The 17,659-nt window shown below is 37.1% G+C and overlaps 1 protein-coding gene across 3 annotated transcripts; it reads right to left on the bottom strand.

Moving 5' to 3' along the window:
- Positions 1-439: 439 nt before the first annotated feature.
- CRR21 (Tetratricopeptide repeat (TPR)-like superfamily protein) lies at positions 440-7,154 on the bottom strand. Of its 3 annotated transcripts, none has more exons than XM_086602583.1 (2): positions 2,162-7,144; positions 440-482 (listed from the first exon to the last, which is right to left on the bottom strand). In XM_086602583.1, exon 1 carries the CDS (start codon positions 5,222-5,224, stop codon positions 2,666-2,668), a length of 2,559 nt encoding a protein of 852 aa, XP_086458709.1. In that variant the 5' UTR covers positions 5,225-7,144; the 3' UTR covers positions 440-482; positions 2,162-2,665. The 3 variants fall into 3 exon arrangements, with proteins under 3 accessions (XP_086458709.1, XP_086458710.1, XP_086458711.1); XM_086602584.1 differs by lacking the exon at positions 440-482 and having other exon boundaries at positions 2,072-2,883; positions 3,104-7,154; XM_086602585.1 differs by lacking the exon at positions 440-482 and having other exon boundaries at positions 2,072-4,721; positions 4,906-5,032.
- Positions 7,155-17,659: the final 10,505 nt, after the last annotated feature.

The following is a 17,659-nucleotide window of genomic DNA, read 5'->3' as shown; positions in this document are numbered from 1 at the left end:
AGACTTTGAAAGCAATCTCTGATTTTGAACTCTATTGTTGTGAAGTATTATTCGTTATTATCGAATCCTGAAGCATAATTTACACTGCCAGACAAATTGACTGAAGTTATGCCGAATATAACCTGCCCAACTGACGAAAAAGTAAACAAGTATCTAAGAGCATAAAGGCCTGGGGCAGGCCCGGTCCCATTGTCCAGGTAAAGCAGCTTCTAGGTTCAGTATTTATCCCCAATCGAATGTCGCCGAGGTGGTGGTTCGAATAGGCTGTTCCGCACATGGGCCTAATTGTTTAAGAAACCAACTTCATGTTTCTTTGCAAAATCTCTGGCCACTAATACTGAAGTTTGCTGCTGTACCTGTTTGAGTTGAAATGATTTCCTTCTGATGCCATGCTAGACTAGTAAACTTGTCCTCATAGTCATATTGCCCTATGGTCATATTTCTTTTTTGAAAAAGATTTGGGGCTAAGGCAAGACCCCTACCTGTCTCATTAAAACATAGGAAATTACATACTTTCTCTAAGAGTGTAGTCATTAGAGGAAGGTACGACATACAACAAATTCTAAAGCTTCGAGCCTGCACAATTCACTCTTCAAAATATAATATTACAATGAAAGTACATTACAACTACTTCATTTTTTAAATTGTTTAACTAAAGCATGATGATCTTTCAAAATATGTCTTTGGGTTTTTTCAGAGTCTCGAAAGAAACTGCAACAATGGATGCAAGCAAATGTCGATCCAATTGAGTCATCCCAAACTTCTTTAATGTAACCATAAAGATGCTTAACCTTCTTTCTTGCCAAAGAGAAAGCTTCTTTAATGTAACCATCAAGATGCTTAACCTTCTTTCTTGCCAAAGAGGAAGCATTTTTCATCATAGCAATGGTCATATTTACTGAAGTATAAGGACTCCATGTAAATTATTGGTTCGCACAGCTTCAGTCACATATCTCAAAAGAAATAGTTCTTCCAATATAGTCAGCTCGTTTCTTGGTAGTGTCCAAATATCCTTAACTATCCATCAGTGTTTCATACTTTCATTTAGCTTTACCTCTAAGCATTAAGCTTGCTAGATTTAAAGTTTTGAATTCGTTACAGATTAGAGTCCAATATACTCGGAGATCCTTCAAGTTCTAGTGGACTCGATATTGTGAAGTTTGTTACAAAAGATCTAGCCGGAATTTGTACTGATTGCCTACTCTTGAACTTCCACTAGAAATGGTGGTAACTACATCTCATAATCTCAAATATCAACGACTCTATAAACAATGAATTGACAACTTGAGGTGGAAAAAGTTGCGACTGATTCTACCTTCCCCTCAAGTCTATGTCTCTACTCTTATACCATTCTGTTTGTAGATTACATGTGCCGTCATTCCAAGAATCTTACCAATCCTGTCCTCTTGACCCTGATATGCAGAACACGTCCAATGAAAGCTTCATGAGTTAATACTTGTGATTGCACTGCATATCAGATTTAACAATGTCAAGATAGGTCAATTTGTTGGACTAATGGCACATGAATGAGATATGAGTAGACGTGGAAGACTTTAGGGCAAGGAGGAAACCACTGCGACCTCTTCCACCTCAAACCTGTGTTCTTACACCACCGTAGTTCAGAATGTAATGTCACCACCAGATGCAGCCTAAAAGTTTAGGCCTGCAGTAAAACAAATTTGGCTGACAGAAGTTCACATGACTTGGTTTCAGAAAAACAGGACAGTAGCGGTCAAGAATTCCGATTGGGTAGAACATCACGATGACACGAAAGTGTAGAGAAAATGAAGGCTAATTCAAGTCTACTCAGTTCACCCTAGATGCTGGGCAGATGGCTTCATGTATACTGGCACCGACAGGAGGTCTCCAGCTCGAGTCCCTCAATCATTGGCCTTGCTTGTCCGGCAGCCAGGTTAAAAGTCCCGACCTAGTGTCCCTAGGTAGAAGTCATATATTGCCTAAAGAAAAAGTCTACGCAGTTCAAGAATATATAACATAGTAACACCAAGAGCGAAGTATGTAATAAGCTACATGCATGGATATGCAAGATGTGTACAAATTACAAAGGACGAAGTACTAAGTTTCTCTCTTGTATTCAGTTAAATTAGCAGTCATAGATAGGTACAGGATATAACTAGTATAAAGAATAAAATGAACAAACCTTCTTCAGGACACTGTAATAGCTTTAAGGTTATTCTGACAAGATCTTTCAGCTCAGACATGCTTTTCTGCCAAGACCAAACAGAATTTTACTAGTCTTAATACATGAAGACTGAGGCCTGGCTTCTTGGATGCGAATCTTAACGGTTAACCTTGTCTTCTCTTTATGCAAGACTCCCTCTTTCATAGCCACATATCTTTCCAGCTAAGGAATGGGGCCTTGTGATTTTCAACCAATTATTACCTTTTATCCTTCAATTCGCCTGGATCATAAGACAAGTAGTGTGGATACGCTGGACAAAAGGTTCCAGAGATATGCTTCTATCAGAAAAATCTTGTTAGTTTCTGAAAAGGTTATCATTTTGGTTACGGAGTATGGACTCCCTTCTTGACCAAGTATGGGATCATGCAATTCGCGAAGTACTCTCTCAGAGCTGGCCTGAGGTCTGAAGCACACACTTTACTTTTCCAATCAAATTTGACCGTTTGGCTAAGATCAGAAAATTCATCCGTTGTTAAGCATGTGAAAATAATTTAAAGATCTCATTTCTCTCTGCAATAAGGCCAGCGTTTCATATATCACTGATGTTTGTGGATGGGATCTATCGCCAGCAACAAATACATGGAGTTCTGTACCGACTTGAATCTCACTGGATCCAGGGGTCTTTCTCATCCCCTTTTCTTTCATTACATTCCTCAACTTCTGTACATCATCCCATCTTCCTGCAGTTGCATAATTGTTAGAAAGTGTCACATAGTTTCCTGAATTATCTGGTTCTAGCTTGAACAGGTGTTTAGATAAATATTCTCCTAGTTCAAGTGCTTGATGTTGTTCACAAGCGGTTAGCAATGATCCCAATATATGACTATCAGGATCGAAAGGCATGGCCAGAATAAATTTAAGAGCTCTATCCAAATTACCACCGCGAGAAAGAAGACTAACCACACAACCATAGTGCTCCATACTTGGGTTCACACGATATTCCGTCAACATTTTAGTGAAAACCTCCAAACCTTCGTCCACTAGACCAGCATGGCTACAAGCTGATAAGACAGCAGTAAAAGTAATGCCATCTGGTTTCAAGCCTTCCTTCTGCATCTGTTCAAAGAGCGTAAGTGCTTCCACAGCTCGACCATGTATTGCATAACCAGAGATCATCGCATTATAGATAGGCAACTCCTTATTTAGCAGAATGTTGAACACTCTATTAGCTAAACATAAACTTCCACATTTGGCATACATATCTACTAGGGAAGTTGAAATGGAAAGAGATGACAGAAAATTATGCCTTGTTATATACCCATGTATAGCCCTTCCATATTGCAATGATACTACTTTTATGCAAGCAGAGAGAACACCAATAATGCTTGCAGTATTTGGTCGGAGACCAACTACTTGCATTTGTTTGAATAGCAAGATGGATTCATCTCCATATCCACTTTCAGACATACCAGTTATGAGGGATGTCCAAGTAATTAAGTTGGGTTGCATTCCACTTGATTGCATCCATGCAAACATGTTTTCAGCCTCTAAAATCTGCCCAAGTCTAAGAAACCCCTTAATGACAGAATTCCATGATACTACATTTGGGGAAACGCCCTCTAACTGCATCTGATAAAACAATTTTAAAGCCTCTCCACTAAAACCCCATTCTGCATAAGCAGCAATGAGTGTATTCCACAGCACCAGATCTCTTTGCACTGCCGTGCTGAACACCCATCTGGCATTGTTGATCCTCGCACATTTTGCATACATATGTATTATGCTACTTGCAACAACTACATCAGATACAAGGTTGTTTCTGATACAATATCCATGACCTTCTTTACCAAGCTCTAAATTTATTGTATTAGCAGAGGCAGACAACAAAGATGCTAGAGTTACTGAATCAAATCTTAAATTTTCTGATCTCATATGATGACAAATATCTATTGCTTCCTCAACCCTCCCTACTTGCACATAACCAGAAATAAGCAAGTTCCAGGTAACAGCATCTCTTTCAATCATCTTAGAAAATACAAGCTCAGCATCTTCAATCAAACTAACTTTGGAATAAAAATTCATAAGAGAAGTTCCCAAGATGTTGTCAAGCTCCAAACCATTTACAATTGCAATAGCACATCCTTGTTTACCCTCTTCAATAGCATCTAAATTCGCGGCCGCTGAAAGAAAGCTTGCTACTGTGACACGAGTGGGCTCTACACCCTCTACTCTCATATCATAAAACATCCTAATTGCTTCCTCATTCATCCCATTCTGCACATAACCCACCACCATAGAATTCCAAGTCACAACATTCCTATCACTAATTTCATCAAAAATTCTCTTTGCGTCTTCTAAGACCCCACATTTTCCATACATATCAACAAGACTACTAGCAACAAACACACAACAATCAAATCCCTTTTTCAAAGCATACCCATGAACCACTTTTCCAAACTCAATCAACTTCAAAGCAGAACAAGCTTTCAATGCATTTGGAACAACAAAATTATCAGGAAAAAATCCAGTTTCTTGCATTTCACAAAACCCCTTCAAAGCTTCTTCATTAAATCCCATCCTACAATTCAATCCAATCACAGCAGCCCAAGAATAAACATTCTGTTTAACTACTCTACCAAACAACTCATTCGCAACGCTTAAAAGATCACATTTCGCGTAAAATATAACTAACTTAGTTTCTATGTACTCATTTTTACAATAAAAATCACCATTCTTAAGTACTCTAGCATGAATTTGCTTACCTGTAAAAAGAGCTCGTTCATAAACGCAGCCTTGAAGTAACTCTCCATAAACTTCAGGCCCAACTCTGAAGTTCTTGAAGTCCATTTCGGTGAGTAGTTCAACAGCTTCTTCGATTCTGCTTTCTTTGCATAGAGAAGAAATGTGACGGAAGTATTGTTTATAAAGGATGTGGTTTTGGACTTTCTCATTTTCTTGGAGTGGAGAAAGACGGTGGGATGGTTTGAAAGTGAGGGGGTGTCTGGTTTTGGTGGATTTGAAGTGATGAGAGTGTTTTTTTGAGTTTGGAGTTGCGGTGGTGTGAAGAGGGAGAGAAGCCATGCATGAGATGAAGTACCAAGAAATGAGGATATGGTCATGAACTCATGATGATCTTCGCCATACAAATTTTGTCAAACTAAATTTTTACCCAAGGTGAACCATTCCAATTGCTAACGCACCACGTGACTTGTAAATAAATTCGTTTGTCTGGAGTAGAATACTCAAGAACAGGGATCACCTAGGGTTGCCCATAGATGGCCCCTGACACGGGGCGCGGGTCGTACTCTGTTTAGGCTAGAGAAGAGCGTGGGTCGCGCTCTAGCTACTGGACTTCTCGAAAGCCTGAGGCGGCCCTATACATGGAAAGCAAAATACAGATTTCTACACCAGCATCAGCCGCCTTCCTAGCTAACCTTTCTAACTCTGAATATCCTGCATCCACAGTTATTAGTTCTACGGCCTTTAACACTATTGTGCAGGAGCTTATTAAGGCCGATACAACTAGGACTCAATGAATGCATGTTGAACAAAAGGAAGGTGGTCGACTCTAGGAAAGCGGATCGTATTATATACTAAACAGATAGGGAAAACACCATGCTATTCTGTAAACGTTGTAGCTCCTATTCAAGGAATGACATACATGTTGACTAGTATTGGGCAGTTCATACTTTCTCCCTCATGTAGGCTTGAATAATCAATTGTTGTTGCAGATTTGGACATAAGTTCTAAGATATTTTGAGATATTAATGAAGATCGATCAAAGGAAAAAAAAAATATACTTCAAAGGGGATTAAGGGTGATTTTAGCCTTAATTGTCTTACTAAACACCAGGAATTAGTGTTTTAAGAAACGACGAATGACAAGTTAGGCTGGCGGCAAAGAGGCAGACTAAAATTGGTGATCATCTCCCAGTCCTCTGTTTCGGAATTGAAACACGCGTGAGGTCGACAAATTTAGGATTTCTAAAAGGCAAGCAACAACAAGTCCTGATTATTTGGAGGCCGGGACCAACCCACATGTCTGTTAAAGAAAACAACACCGTTCAGGTCCTTGTCTCGTAACCGTGGTATGAACCAACAACCTACTAACCATGCGCCTATTTCATTATTATTTAAGCTCAAACATCTACTTTCAATTAACCCAAAAGGAGGTAGGAGCAAAATAATGTACGTCATGGCCAGTTCCAGCACTTGCTGCCTCATCCCCCCTTCTACCACTTCCATTGCTCCAGCCAACTCATCAAAGCCTAACCAGCTTTCATGGTAAGATTAATACTGGAAGACTGCCAGTCTACGTTTAAATTCCATATGATCTTTTATACACTTTTTAATCATTTTTATCCAGGCATGATGCGAAGGTGGGTTCATGGAGAAAACAATGCTTTGTGGGTATGACATGCATGGTATTGGCTTCTGAAATGATGCCTTTGTTGGGAGGTGATTGTTGTGCTATTGCAGAGAATTTGCAGATACATGTTGAAGAACCGAAGAAAAACGGTACAAAATGGAGTGATAAAAGAGCATGCGCGGCGTGGAACATAAATTCATTGGAGATAATTGTTCCAGAGAACCTCCCTAGACCTTCAAGTCACCGAAAGTCTGACTCAATCACCTTTTCCAATCAAAGCAATTCAAGGGTGGAAGTGATAATTAGAACATCTGGCAACTGTTTTTCAATGTAAATTAAACGAATTAGTGATTGGCGTTTCACGTTTGTATATATAGTCTTTAATCTTTATCCAAAAAAAAAGATTGGCACTGTATTGATTTCAAGTTTACAAAAATATTAGACCGGGATGGCACTGAATTAGACAAACTGGAAAAATTTTAACTGGAAAAGAAGAAGAAGAGAGAAACAAAACACATTCCCCATTTGCTTTATAGTTTGCCAATTAAGAAACCAAACCAATCAATTTTTATATCATTTGTAACCTTTGAATGGGCGAAACTCTAGTCATTTCTTTCTATTTTTTCTGGCAAAGAACAAGTGAAAATGACATATCACACACAACCAATTTTATTTCAAAATCTTCAAAAAGGTCTGGGATGGAAATAAGGGGTGCAGTGCAGTCGCACAAAGATTTGAAAAACTCTACTACCAAAGTAAAGTAGTAATTGCCAAAAAAAAAAAAAAAAAAATCTCCCAACAGTGAGTACTCGCACCCCAAGAATTTTCCAACCCCCCCCCCCCTTTCCAAAAATTTCACAACAAAATAGTGACAATATAATCAACAAAACAATAACTATATTAACAAATAAACAAAAAGGGTTAACAAGTATTACCCCTTCCTAGATTAGCCAATTAGGATTCTCATTCCCCCCTAGATGGGAAATCAGGGTCTCTCCCCCCCCCCCCCAAATACGAAAAAAAAAAAACAATCAATTTTTGTGTGCATTTTTTGGGAAAGAGGGGAGATCCTAATTTGTGTGTGTGAAGGGAAGGGAAGAGGGGGAGATAGAAAATAATTTTCTTACAGATGCTTTGATTGTGGACATTGCTGGGGTTTCGATATAGATTCTATTATAGATTATTATAGATGCTTTGGATAACATGGTGGAAAGGCGGTGAGTGCAACTTCAGATGCCAAACTAAAATGGCATAAGAAGACAATTGCTCTCTTTTGTAAATTTGTGTGGATTATTGAAATGAAAGAAACACAAATGGTGACCTTCTTTATGGTTCAAACACCCTACCAATTTATTTATTTTTATTATTATTATTATTATTTTTGTACATAGCTTTTTGGTTTTTGGTGGGGATCCTTCCCCTTGCATTAGAATCATGGTTTCGTCCCATGGTTGCTAAGGTTTTAACATACCTGGTAAAATATGTATTTTTTTGCTTAAAAAATATGGACCATAATATTCAACAATTATAAGCATGCATGTACCATAGAATTCACATATATAATATGTAAAAAATTATATATAATATATATTAAATGGCTATAAAATAGAATATTACTAGCTCTTGTCGCGCAACTGTCCCTCTACACTTACAAAACTTTAGTACAATCAATCAATTTTGCCCTAAGACTAATAAATAAGTAATTTGTTGTGTGTCCGTGTCATATCTTTGGAGACAAATATAACTCAATTATATTATTTATTTTTTGCAAAATAAACAGATCCACTTTTATTTTTTGTGCGATATATATATATATATATATATATATATATATATATATATAAATATATATATTTTTTTTTTTATTTACTAATCGTTCATACAAATTCCTTGAACATCCGCTATAGAGCTTAATACAAAAGCAGTGGATGAGACCACCGAACGAAGAGAACTCATTTAACAAGGGTAATCATTCGGTATATTATCTTGATGAGGAATTGGATTGGTCATCCAATCATCACTTGCGCCTTGTGTCGACGATGTCGAAACAAAAGTATCGACAACCGCAGTTAAACTTCTCTATAGTTCCAAACCATCCTTGTATGCCCGAATCCCTTCAATAGTTGTTTGATGTCTTCTATTAGAGCTATGACAGATGAAGGTGATTCTTCTTTCTCACCAATTATTGCTTTATGAAGGAAAGATGAGTCCACTTCAATGATGATGCGATCGAGTTCTAACTTGTTTGCTACCAACAATCCCATTCTAAGTGCATAACATTCCATCAATATGGCATTAGCTCAAGCTTGAAAGGTGTTGCAAATCCATAAATAAAACCACCATATTCATTTAAGTAGTACTCCACCCGGTCCCAAAAGGACAATCTAAAGGCGGACCATCGTATTCAATTTCAACCACCCGCTAGGAGGAAATTGCCAAGATATTGAAATCGCTACTTTGGCTATCTCATTCTCATGGCGTGAAGCACTATCGGCATCTTCAAATAATTTGAGCATATATTTAGCTTTGTAGAGAAAATGCATTATGTTCGCATCCTTTGACTGAATCGAAATGAATTTCTTGCTAACCAAATACACCAAAAGACTATTGCAAATTTTGAACCAAATCTTGGTCTACCTGATATTCCTTGCACTTGTAGATGACCTCCTCAATCCATTGTTTGAAGGTTATGAAATTTGTTCCATATATTATGGAGTGTAAGTCAGAACCAAACCATATAGCTCTTGCAAAAGGGCATCCGATGAACAAATGATGTAATGATTCTTCTTCATGTCGGCATAAAAAGCATTCTTGATCCACATGGAAATGATGCTTTAATAGGAAATCTGATGTAGGAATTACCTCTTGCACTCCTTGCCACAAGCAGTACCTAATTTTGTATGCAACGTTACATTTCCAGATAAAAGCAAATTTTTTGTTGTTGTGGTACTTTGAGGGGTCAATCCAACCTTGAAGCATCCGATAAGAAGATTTAACTGTATAGCATCCTTTATGGTGTGGAGCCCAATATCGGGAGTCTTGAGTTGCATGAATCTTCAGCTGGATAGTCAAAATCCGATCTGCATATTCCATCGGCCAGTACTGTCTCACTAATTGAGTATTCCATCGTCGATTAACAGGATCAATGAAATCAGCAACTCTATCTAAATAAACCAAAACAAGTTGATATGCTAGAAATGTTACTTTGAAATGGTGCTAATGTGCCATATATGTTGTTTGAAATGACAGTCAAGATGGTGTTACACTTTTTAGAAAGTAGGTCATTATGCTGATTTGCGAGAGATGCTTCGTTGAAATGAACGGTTAAGATGTTGTTACTCTAGTTGAAAAGGCAAGATACTATATAAATGAAACTTAACATCCGACTCCACCAAATCTCCAAACCTAAACCATGAGAAATTTTTTTTTTCAACCAGCTTTCCAAACTAATTAATCTCCAGAAACGGCGGCACATCCAGAAACGGCGGTCCTTTACCCCAAGGGTAGAGAAAATGATCCTAGCTTCAAACACAAACATTGGTTTATTCAATGTCTGTCTAATAGATTGTCAAACACTAGCTATAAAGTTGGAAGGGAGCTCAAATTCGAAGGTGAGTATTGGAAAATAACCGGAATTGGTTTATTCAATCTGAGGGTTTAGTGTAAAAATAAAGATTGGGAAGTTGGCCATAAGTTATTGGGCAGGAACGCCAAACTTGTTGCAAAAGCAATTCTGATGAACAATAATGTTAAAAAATAAAAGATTTTGTTTGTTGTTTTCTAGTGTTTAGGTTTATGTAGGTTTTATATTTTGGATAAAGTTATGAAATTTTGTGTAGGTTAATGAATGTTCTATCATTTCTGGATTGAATGTGGATCTGGACATAGCAATAATGTTGTGAGTCAATTTGTCTAGAAATAATATTTTGATGAAAGTAGAAACAACAATGGTGTATGGTGTAGGATTTTGGAAATATTGATGTGAATCAATCTAGAAATCATTTTGGGGATCTTTGTTTTTTTTTAATGTTCTATTATTACTATATTTGCATATTGTCAGGGCAAAAAATGAAAGGAACAAATCTATCCAGACACTTAAAAATCTACCTTCCGAATATCATAACCCACATAATGATATGATAATGATAGTAATGGGATAGTTTGTTTGGATGTTTGAGACTGCACCACTTTTCAGTTCGGTGGTTTCCTACGTACGCTTAGGGACATATAAATATAAATAGTCCAGTCTGGGTGCTATGTCTAGAGGATATGCCCAACTGGTCCACAGAGACTCTGTGCTGCTAAGCACTATATGCTTTGGCTATGAATCTGGGCTAATTAAGCTTGCACATATAAAGGGTCTAGTCTAGGTGTCTGACAAAATGTAAAATGAATAGTTTACCTACGAAATGAACTACGAATCCAAATCGTAAGTAAACTAAACTTATGGCATTTACGTGTCTATTATCAAATCTTCAACTCTCAAATCTATCGAAATAGAATGGAGTAGGAAGTTCGGTCCACTCCTAGTTCTCTAGCACGGATTGTTTTCTAAGTCAACTAGTCAAATCTTAAGTCAATGAGAGCTTTTAACGAAGGTGTTATACTCACGATGAAACTAAAATGAGTCTACGTTGAATTTAACTACTTAATACTATGGAAATATGCTTGGTTTTGAATCTAGATAAAGGATTAGAGGGAATTGAATCCACCTCAATCCAACTTAATAACCTAGTATAGATTCTTGTATCTCGATTCTCACGTTCTTCTGGCAAGAAATTCGAGTTCTAATCCCTAGTGTTCATGGCATTTCTACCGAGTACTAACTAGCATGTGAAATCGTCCACCCATTCTCATGGCGAAACACGACTTTCTAGAGTGGAATAGAATCTACAAACAATTCTACACTAACAATTAAGTTTTCATCAAGGCTTCATCAACCCCTCTAATGGAGGTTTTAGCCTTGATTCATTAAACTAACATTTCCCATTGAATCTAAACTAAACATAATATAAAGATTCTAACTTTATGAAATTTAACTAATCTAAATTAAACAATAACAAAAATCTAATTAACAACTAAGCATTGAATAACAAGTAGTAAATGAAATTAGATCTAACAATTGTAATTGACAAATCGAAATTGAATCAAGAACAACTATTTTATTATCTAATTCAAGGGATAACAATCATTAATACTAAATTTAAAACAAGAATAAAACTAATTACTTTAATATAAAAACTAGATCTAGAACTAAGGTTTAATGGAGGCTAACTAATCTAATTTATTTTCTAACCTAACTATCTACCATTAACAATGAACTAAGCTTTTGTTCTTATACATTCAGATCCAAAAATCGTGCATGGGCTTGGAGCCATGTTTTTGGGCGATAAAAGCTGCAGTCGGCTTCAACAGACTTTTCGTCCACTTCTGCTCCTCTGATTGGGTCAAGTCTTGGACCATTGCAAAGCTCTTTCCGAGCCGGTCGTTTTGACATAAGGTATGCCCAATTCAGAGGTCCGAGTCCAAAGATACGGCTTTGAAGTTCTCTGTGACTTTTGCTCCTTTATCTCGCTAAAGTGGTACATTTAAATGGACTTTGAAGCCTGAAATGCATAAAAACGCGTAATCGGTGTTAACTCTTACTTATTATTCACATAATTGGTCTAACAAGATATGATTATTAAGGGTTAAAACTACAGTTTTGGGCTCTTATCAAACCACCCCAAACACATTTTGCTTGTCCTCGAAAAAATGAGAAATTAGAATAAGTGACCAAAAATGGAGTTCTAACTACTCTGGAGTGTCGATTGCATTGACCATATGCAACAAGGCCTTAAACCACTAGGAATTCCCTAGTGGATGAAGTTATAACCTTCGTGAGAGTTTTCCGGTGAAGGTACTCACAAACTTCATCTATACTTCAACGACTAAGAAAAATAAAACTATTGTTTCCTTATTCATGCTCAACTATCTATACATCTCTCTAGCAATTACATAAGAATAACCAGTCAAAACCCTAAGTTAATATATGTATAATAATCAATCATCTACAATAAACATATATACTGATAGGTAGTACTATAAAATGTTTAGCGGTTTGTTTAGGAACTTCGGAATAAGCGTCCTTAAGTAGGTTCTCACAATAATAGTCAAGAAACAACACTCGATTTTTCCACTCAAGTTTAACTACTCCAAATCAGTGGGCACACTTTACCTTACAATCTCAATGACAACAAGGAAGTTTGGGTCGATCAAACACATCTCGCCACTTACTATCACACTAACCTATTCCTAATTGAGCTAGAGGTCTTTATTAGGTGTTCACGGGGATTAGGAGATGGTTTAAGAAGGAAGGAAATGGATATTCAAAAGGACAAGTCCGAGATAATAGAGTCTTCAGATTATGTAACTTAGAAAACCTTTGTTATTTTCTTTTGCTTCTATACTTTGTTTCCATCCTTAGCCATATTTTTCTTTTTTCTTTTCTTTGGCTTTTGACTCCCTTTTATTATTTTTTTTTTTGGAGTTTTATTTTATTTCTATTTTTCTTTTCTTTGGATGGAAACTTCTTTTCTTTATTTTCTGAAGCAACTAACAATTTTTTTTTTGTTTACCGTGGTTTTTTCTCTTCTTCTTTCTTCACTCATTCTATTCTCGGACTTATTCTAAATTGGGTAGGTTGATTTATTCTCTTTTTTTTTTTTATTTTGTTTTGTTTTTGTAACAGGGTAAAGGAATTGTGGTTTATGGAAGGGCTAATGAAAGGCTTGGCGACTAAGCGGAAAATAATTCATAGGTTTGAATTTACTGGCTATATCGATCCAAAGAGCGGCCTAAATTCTCACTTAGGATATGGTTTAGTGATCAAGCAAGTGGGCGTGTGATTTCTCTATCCGGATTTTACTTCTCCCTTGTGTCATTTCTCAAATGTTTTATTTCATATAAGGCTTTTAGGCTATATTCTCCAAGGATTTGTAGAATAAGTACTCTAGCCTAGATTTCAGAAACTTCTTTGCTAACAATCATAGATACTCATGTAATATATTTATAGATAGATGCAAAGATTATTACCTACGTATTAACCTAAGTTTCTAACAATTATTCTGATGCAACAACTATGTGAGACTTCTAGATTGTTAAGAGCATGGAGAAAGAAAACAATACCAATATTCCTAAGTGTATAGCATAAACTTATTTATTTATATTTTTAAATTTTTGAAATTTTAACTAGAAAACAAATGCATATTATATATTTATATCCTAGCGGATGTCTTAATTACCGTGTTTCTATGCCCCCAAAAAAAGCATGCTTTGTCCTCAAAGCATTTAAATAGAGAGGGTAGGAAAAATACCATTGAAGCGCGTGAAATTCAGGAACATCTGTAAAACAAGGTTAGAACGTACTAATATAGGAAATAAAAAATTGACGCAACTCTATAAGAGTTCCACCCATTATGGGGTTAAGAAATTAAATTGCTTGGGACATAGCGGACACTAATGAAACTAAAACTTACCTCCACTCCCGGACATGCATATTATCTACCCAATAGCATCATGGGTCTTGTATTTCAGCGGGCATGGCAAGTCCAAGAACAATTGCTAGCAAGACCCATAAGCGGTTCCTAGCCTACGTGTGTGATCACCTCACGAAACCAAGCACCATAAGTAGTGCTTTGGAACAAATCTTTGAAAGACTGTTCTGGTATTATTATAGGAGATGTCATCTCAAAATTACGCTCTGGAATAGCTATGAATGATCTGGAAACTACCCGTAGAAAACTGGAATTTTTCTGGTCCACGGAAGTCGAGGCGCGGCGCTTGATGATAGCGAGTCGCGCTCTGAAATTTTAGAATTCAGTGTTTTTTAATCATTCAACTTGGTTTTTCAGAACAAAAATATACAGAGCCTTGAAAGCTCCTGTAGAGCCTAAAGCGCTTCGGAGTTCTTGAAAATTGAAAAATGAGAAAGTGAAAGGTGAGTGATGGAAATTAGGTGTAGTGTGGGTTGTGAGTGTAGAATGAATGAAGTTTATATAAAATCATTGGAATAGATAACACCACCCCCAAACAGTTTGGGAAGGTGGGATCAACATTAACTAATCACGACAATGAAAATAACGACATTATATTCATATTGTCATTCAAACAACATTTCACTACAAAAGTCAAAATTAACTACGAATTTTAACAACGTAACATCCTATCTACTAAAAATAATAAAAAGACAACATCAAAACAACAAACAAGTAGAAATCTAGCTACTCTTCAAGGGAGGCGAGGGTGGGGGTAAGAATAGGAATTTGAGTGATCAAGAATGGAAAAACCAAACAACCCATAATTTTTGAAAACAGGTTTGTAAAAATTTGTTTTAAAAACGCGGGTCTTTTTAAAGTCAGATTCCCGACTTGCTAGATTACTATTTTTATATATCTTTAAACTTTTTTACTTTTTATGAATTAGGTTTAATATAAAAAGGAAAACAATAAGCAGTAAAGACATAATTCACACCATAGAAACATGACTCAAAACCGAAAAACATGCAAGAGTGGAAAACGCGTGAATTATGTGAAACGCGTGGACTTAGGATCCGGTACTTACAGCCACACACTCCATAGGGAGGGTCCGGTTACCTGAATGGTGCACTCACCAATATATGGAAATGAAAGGAAATGTACCAAACACAAAAATTGAGTCGTTTATAGTCAGATACTTTCGGACTTTATCTAAATATATGTATGAATATGCAGTTTATCATATATCAACAACCGAAATAGTTGTGGATCGTTCCATAAATAAATATCACAGAAAACATATCCAAACACAATCAAGCACCAAGATTTCCTACGACGCAGCCTAGTGGAATGAAAGCGAAGTCGAATAGACCTATAACATAACCGAGCATGCACCTTATGTTTCATCTTTGAACGAGAGGGTGTCCTAGTGAATAAGTGTGGAAAAGTGAATGGTTGTGGAAGATATGGTGGATTGGGATAAGTTTTAAAGGGAAAGCATGGAAAAAATGAGGATGTGGGTTTAGCACAAAACTCATTCATGGTGTAGTTAGGGGACCTGCTCAAGTCTAAAATGAAGGTGTCTAGTGGTTTATCCTTGGGAAGTATTTGTTTAATAGGTGGATTTAAAAAAATCATGAAGCCTAATGGGGAGAAACTAAAGGATCGAGTGCAAACTCGAGGTTCCTTTGAAAAGGTGGAGGGTGGGGAATATTGGTGATGGAAGGTGAATGATTCTCAGCTAGCGCTCTCAAGTCCATATCATCAGAAATCTTGATATATGCAAGACATTCCTCAATAGGTGGGTCAAAAGGATCACTGGGATAAAGATTGAAAAATTCATCTTCCGTCATAGCATCAAGGGATGAATGGTTGTTGGCAAGGGGGGACTCGCGAAGTGGTAAAGAAGTGGTGCAAAAGAGTTGCAGGAATTCTTCTTCGATTTCGTCTACTACCAGGGAGTCATTGTTAAAGTCGGAATTTCCGAAGGAAAGGAATTTGTTAAGCTGTTTCTCCGGAAACATGTTTTTGAAGTAATCTTGAGCTAAGCTCTCGATCATGCTAACCTCTCCATGTGTAGATGAATCAGGATACTGTGTCCTAGTTTTAAAAACATTTACCTCAACAGAAAGATGGCCAAAGGACAAGGACATCGAACCATCGCGGGCGGTTTTATGAGCCGTTGGCGATAACAAGAAGGGACGCCTAAAAATGATAGGTACAGAGTCGTTAGTGACTTCGTGGTTCAGGACAACGGTCGGTGGGTAGTAAAAATTTTGGACTTTAACTAGCACGTTTTCAACCACACCCTTAGGATACTTAATAGACCGATCGATAATTGCAATGTCATTTTAGTAGGTTGCATCTCCTCTAGACCTATTTGTTTATACAAATAAAATGGGAGTAAGTTAACACTAGCCCCCGTGTCTAATAAGCCGTCGGTGCCGTGTGAGAATCTCTCTAAGGTGCATTGTCTGATAGGGCGACCGGGGGTCCTTGTACTTAACAATTCCATTATTTTTTTCAGATAAGCGTTGGGAATTGTTCCGCTAAAAAAGGCGTCTTTTGGTATATTGGTCTTACGCCTAGTAGTACACAACTCCTTAAGAAACTTAGCATGGTGTGGTAGCTTTTAATAGCTTCGAAAGGGAAGGTTTATAGTTAGATTTTTGAAAACGCGTTCTAATCTCCTCATAATTTGTATCCCTAGTTAACATGGCTAATTTTTGGGAAACGGTGTTTTCTCTCTATAATTAGCATATGGATCAACAGGATGTTTAACCTTGGCTTTTTGTTTCTTAGGTTGTGGTTTTAACCGGTACCTCTACGCTGGTAGGCTCTTCAGTTCTATTTCGGGTATCTAGTTCGATATCCGTTGTAGGAGTATCTTGATGGGGTAACTATAGGCATAGTTACTTTGTTATCAACCACTCTTCCAGAACGGAGAGTGGTGATGGCATTTAGCTCACCTACGTTTGTAGTTTCCGTACTAATATTACCGTTTACCTCAAAGGCTGTGTTTGCTGTTTTAGGATTAGGTATCGCTTTACCTGGAAACACACCTTTGGGTTGGGCTTTCTCTTGGGCTAACTGTTGGTTTAAATTATTAACGGATTGTAGAATGTGTTGGTTAGATTGAGCCATGGTTTGGAAAAGTTGTTGGCTCACTTGTATGAAGGTGTCAAGACGATCCGGTTGTGTGGGTGTAGTGGTCATGGGTGGTGTGACTGGAACTATCTCGCGTTGATTATTTATAGGCGGATTGTGATAGTTATTATTTACCGGAACGATACCTTTATTAGTATTATAATTATTATAACTATATTGACCTTGTGCTTGACCTTGTCGAGGTTGTGCTTGGTTGTTATAATTATTATAATTACCCTGACCCTGTCCTTGTCCTGGAGGAGCTTGGTTATAACTGTGTGTTGGCCTAACATATTGATTATTGTACCCTGGAGGTGTGACTTGTTGGTTATTTCTCCAACCGAAGTTGGGATTTTGTCTCCAAGGGGCGTTAGGTTCACTATTAATAGAACAAGAATGTTCATAGGCTATGGGACCAGTCGGGATGCTCGGGACTCCAAATAAAACTACATGGATTTGAATTTACATTCATGACGGGGATAGGCTT

Source organism: Coptis chinensis, chromosome 3 (assembly GCF_015680905.1).
Source record: "Coptis chinensis isolate HL-2020 chromosome 3, ASM1568090v1, whole genome shotgun sequence".
Lineage (NCBI taxonomy): Eukaryota > Viridiplantae > Streptophyta > Magnoliopsida > Ranunculales > Ranunculaceae > Coptis > Coptis chinensis.
Note: the sequence above shows the minus strand (reverse complement) of the source record. Positions and strands in the feature narration are given on the sequence as shown.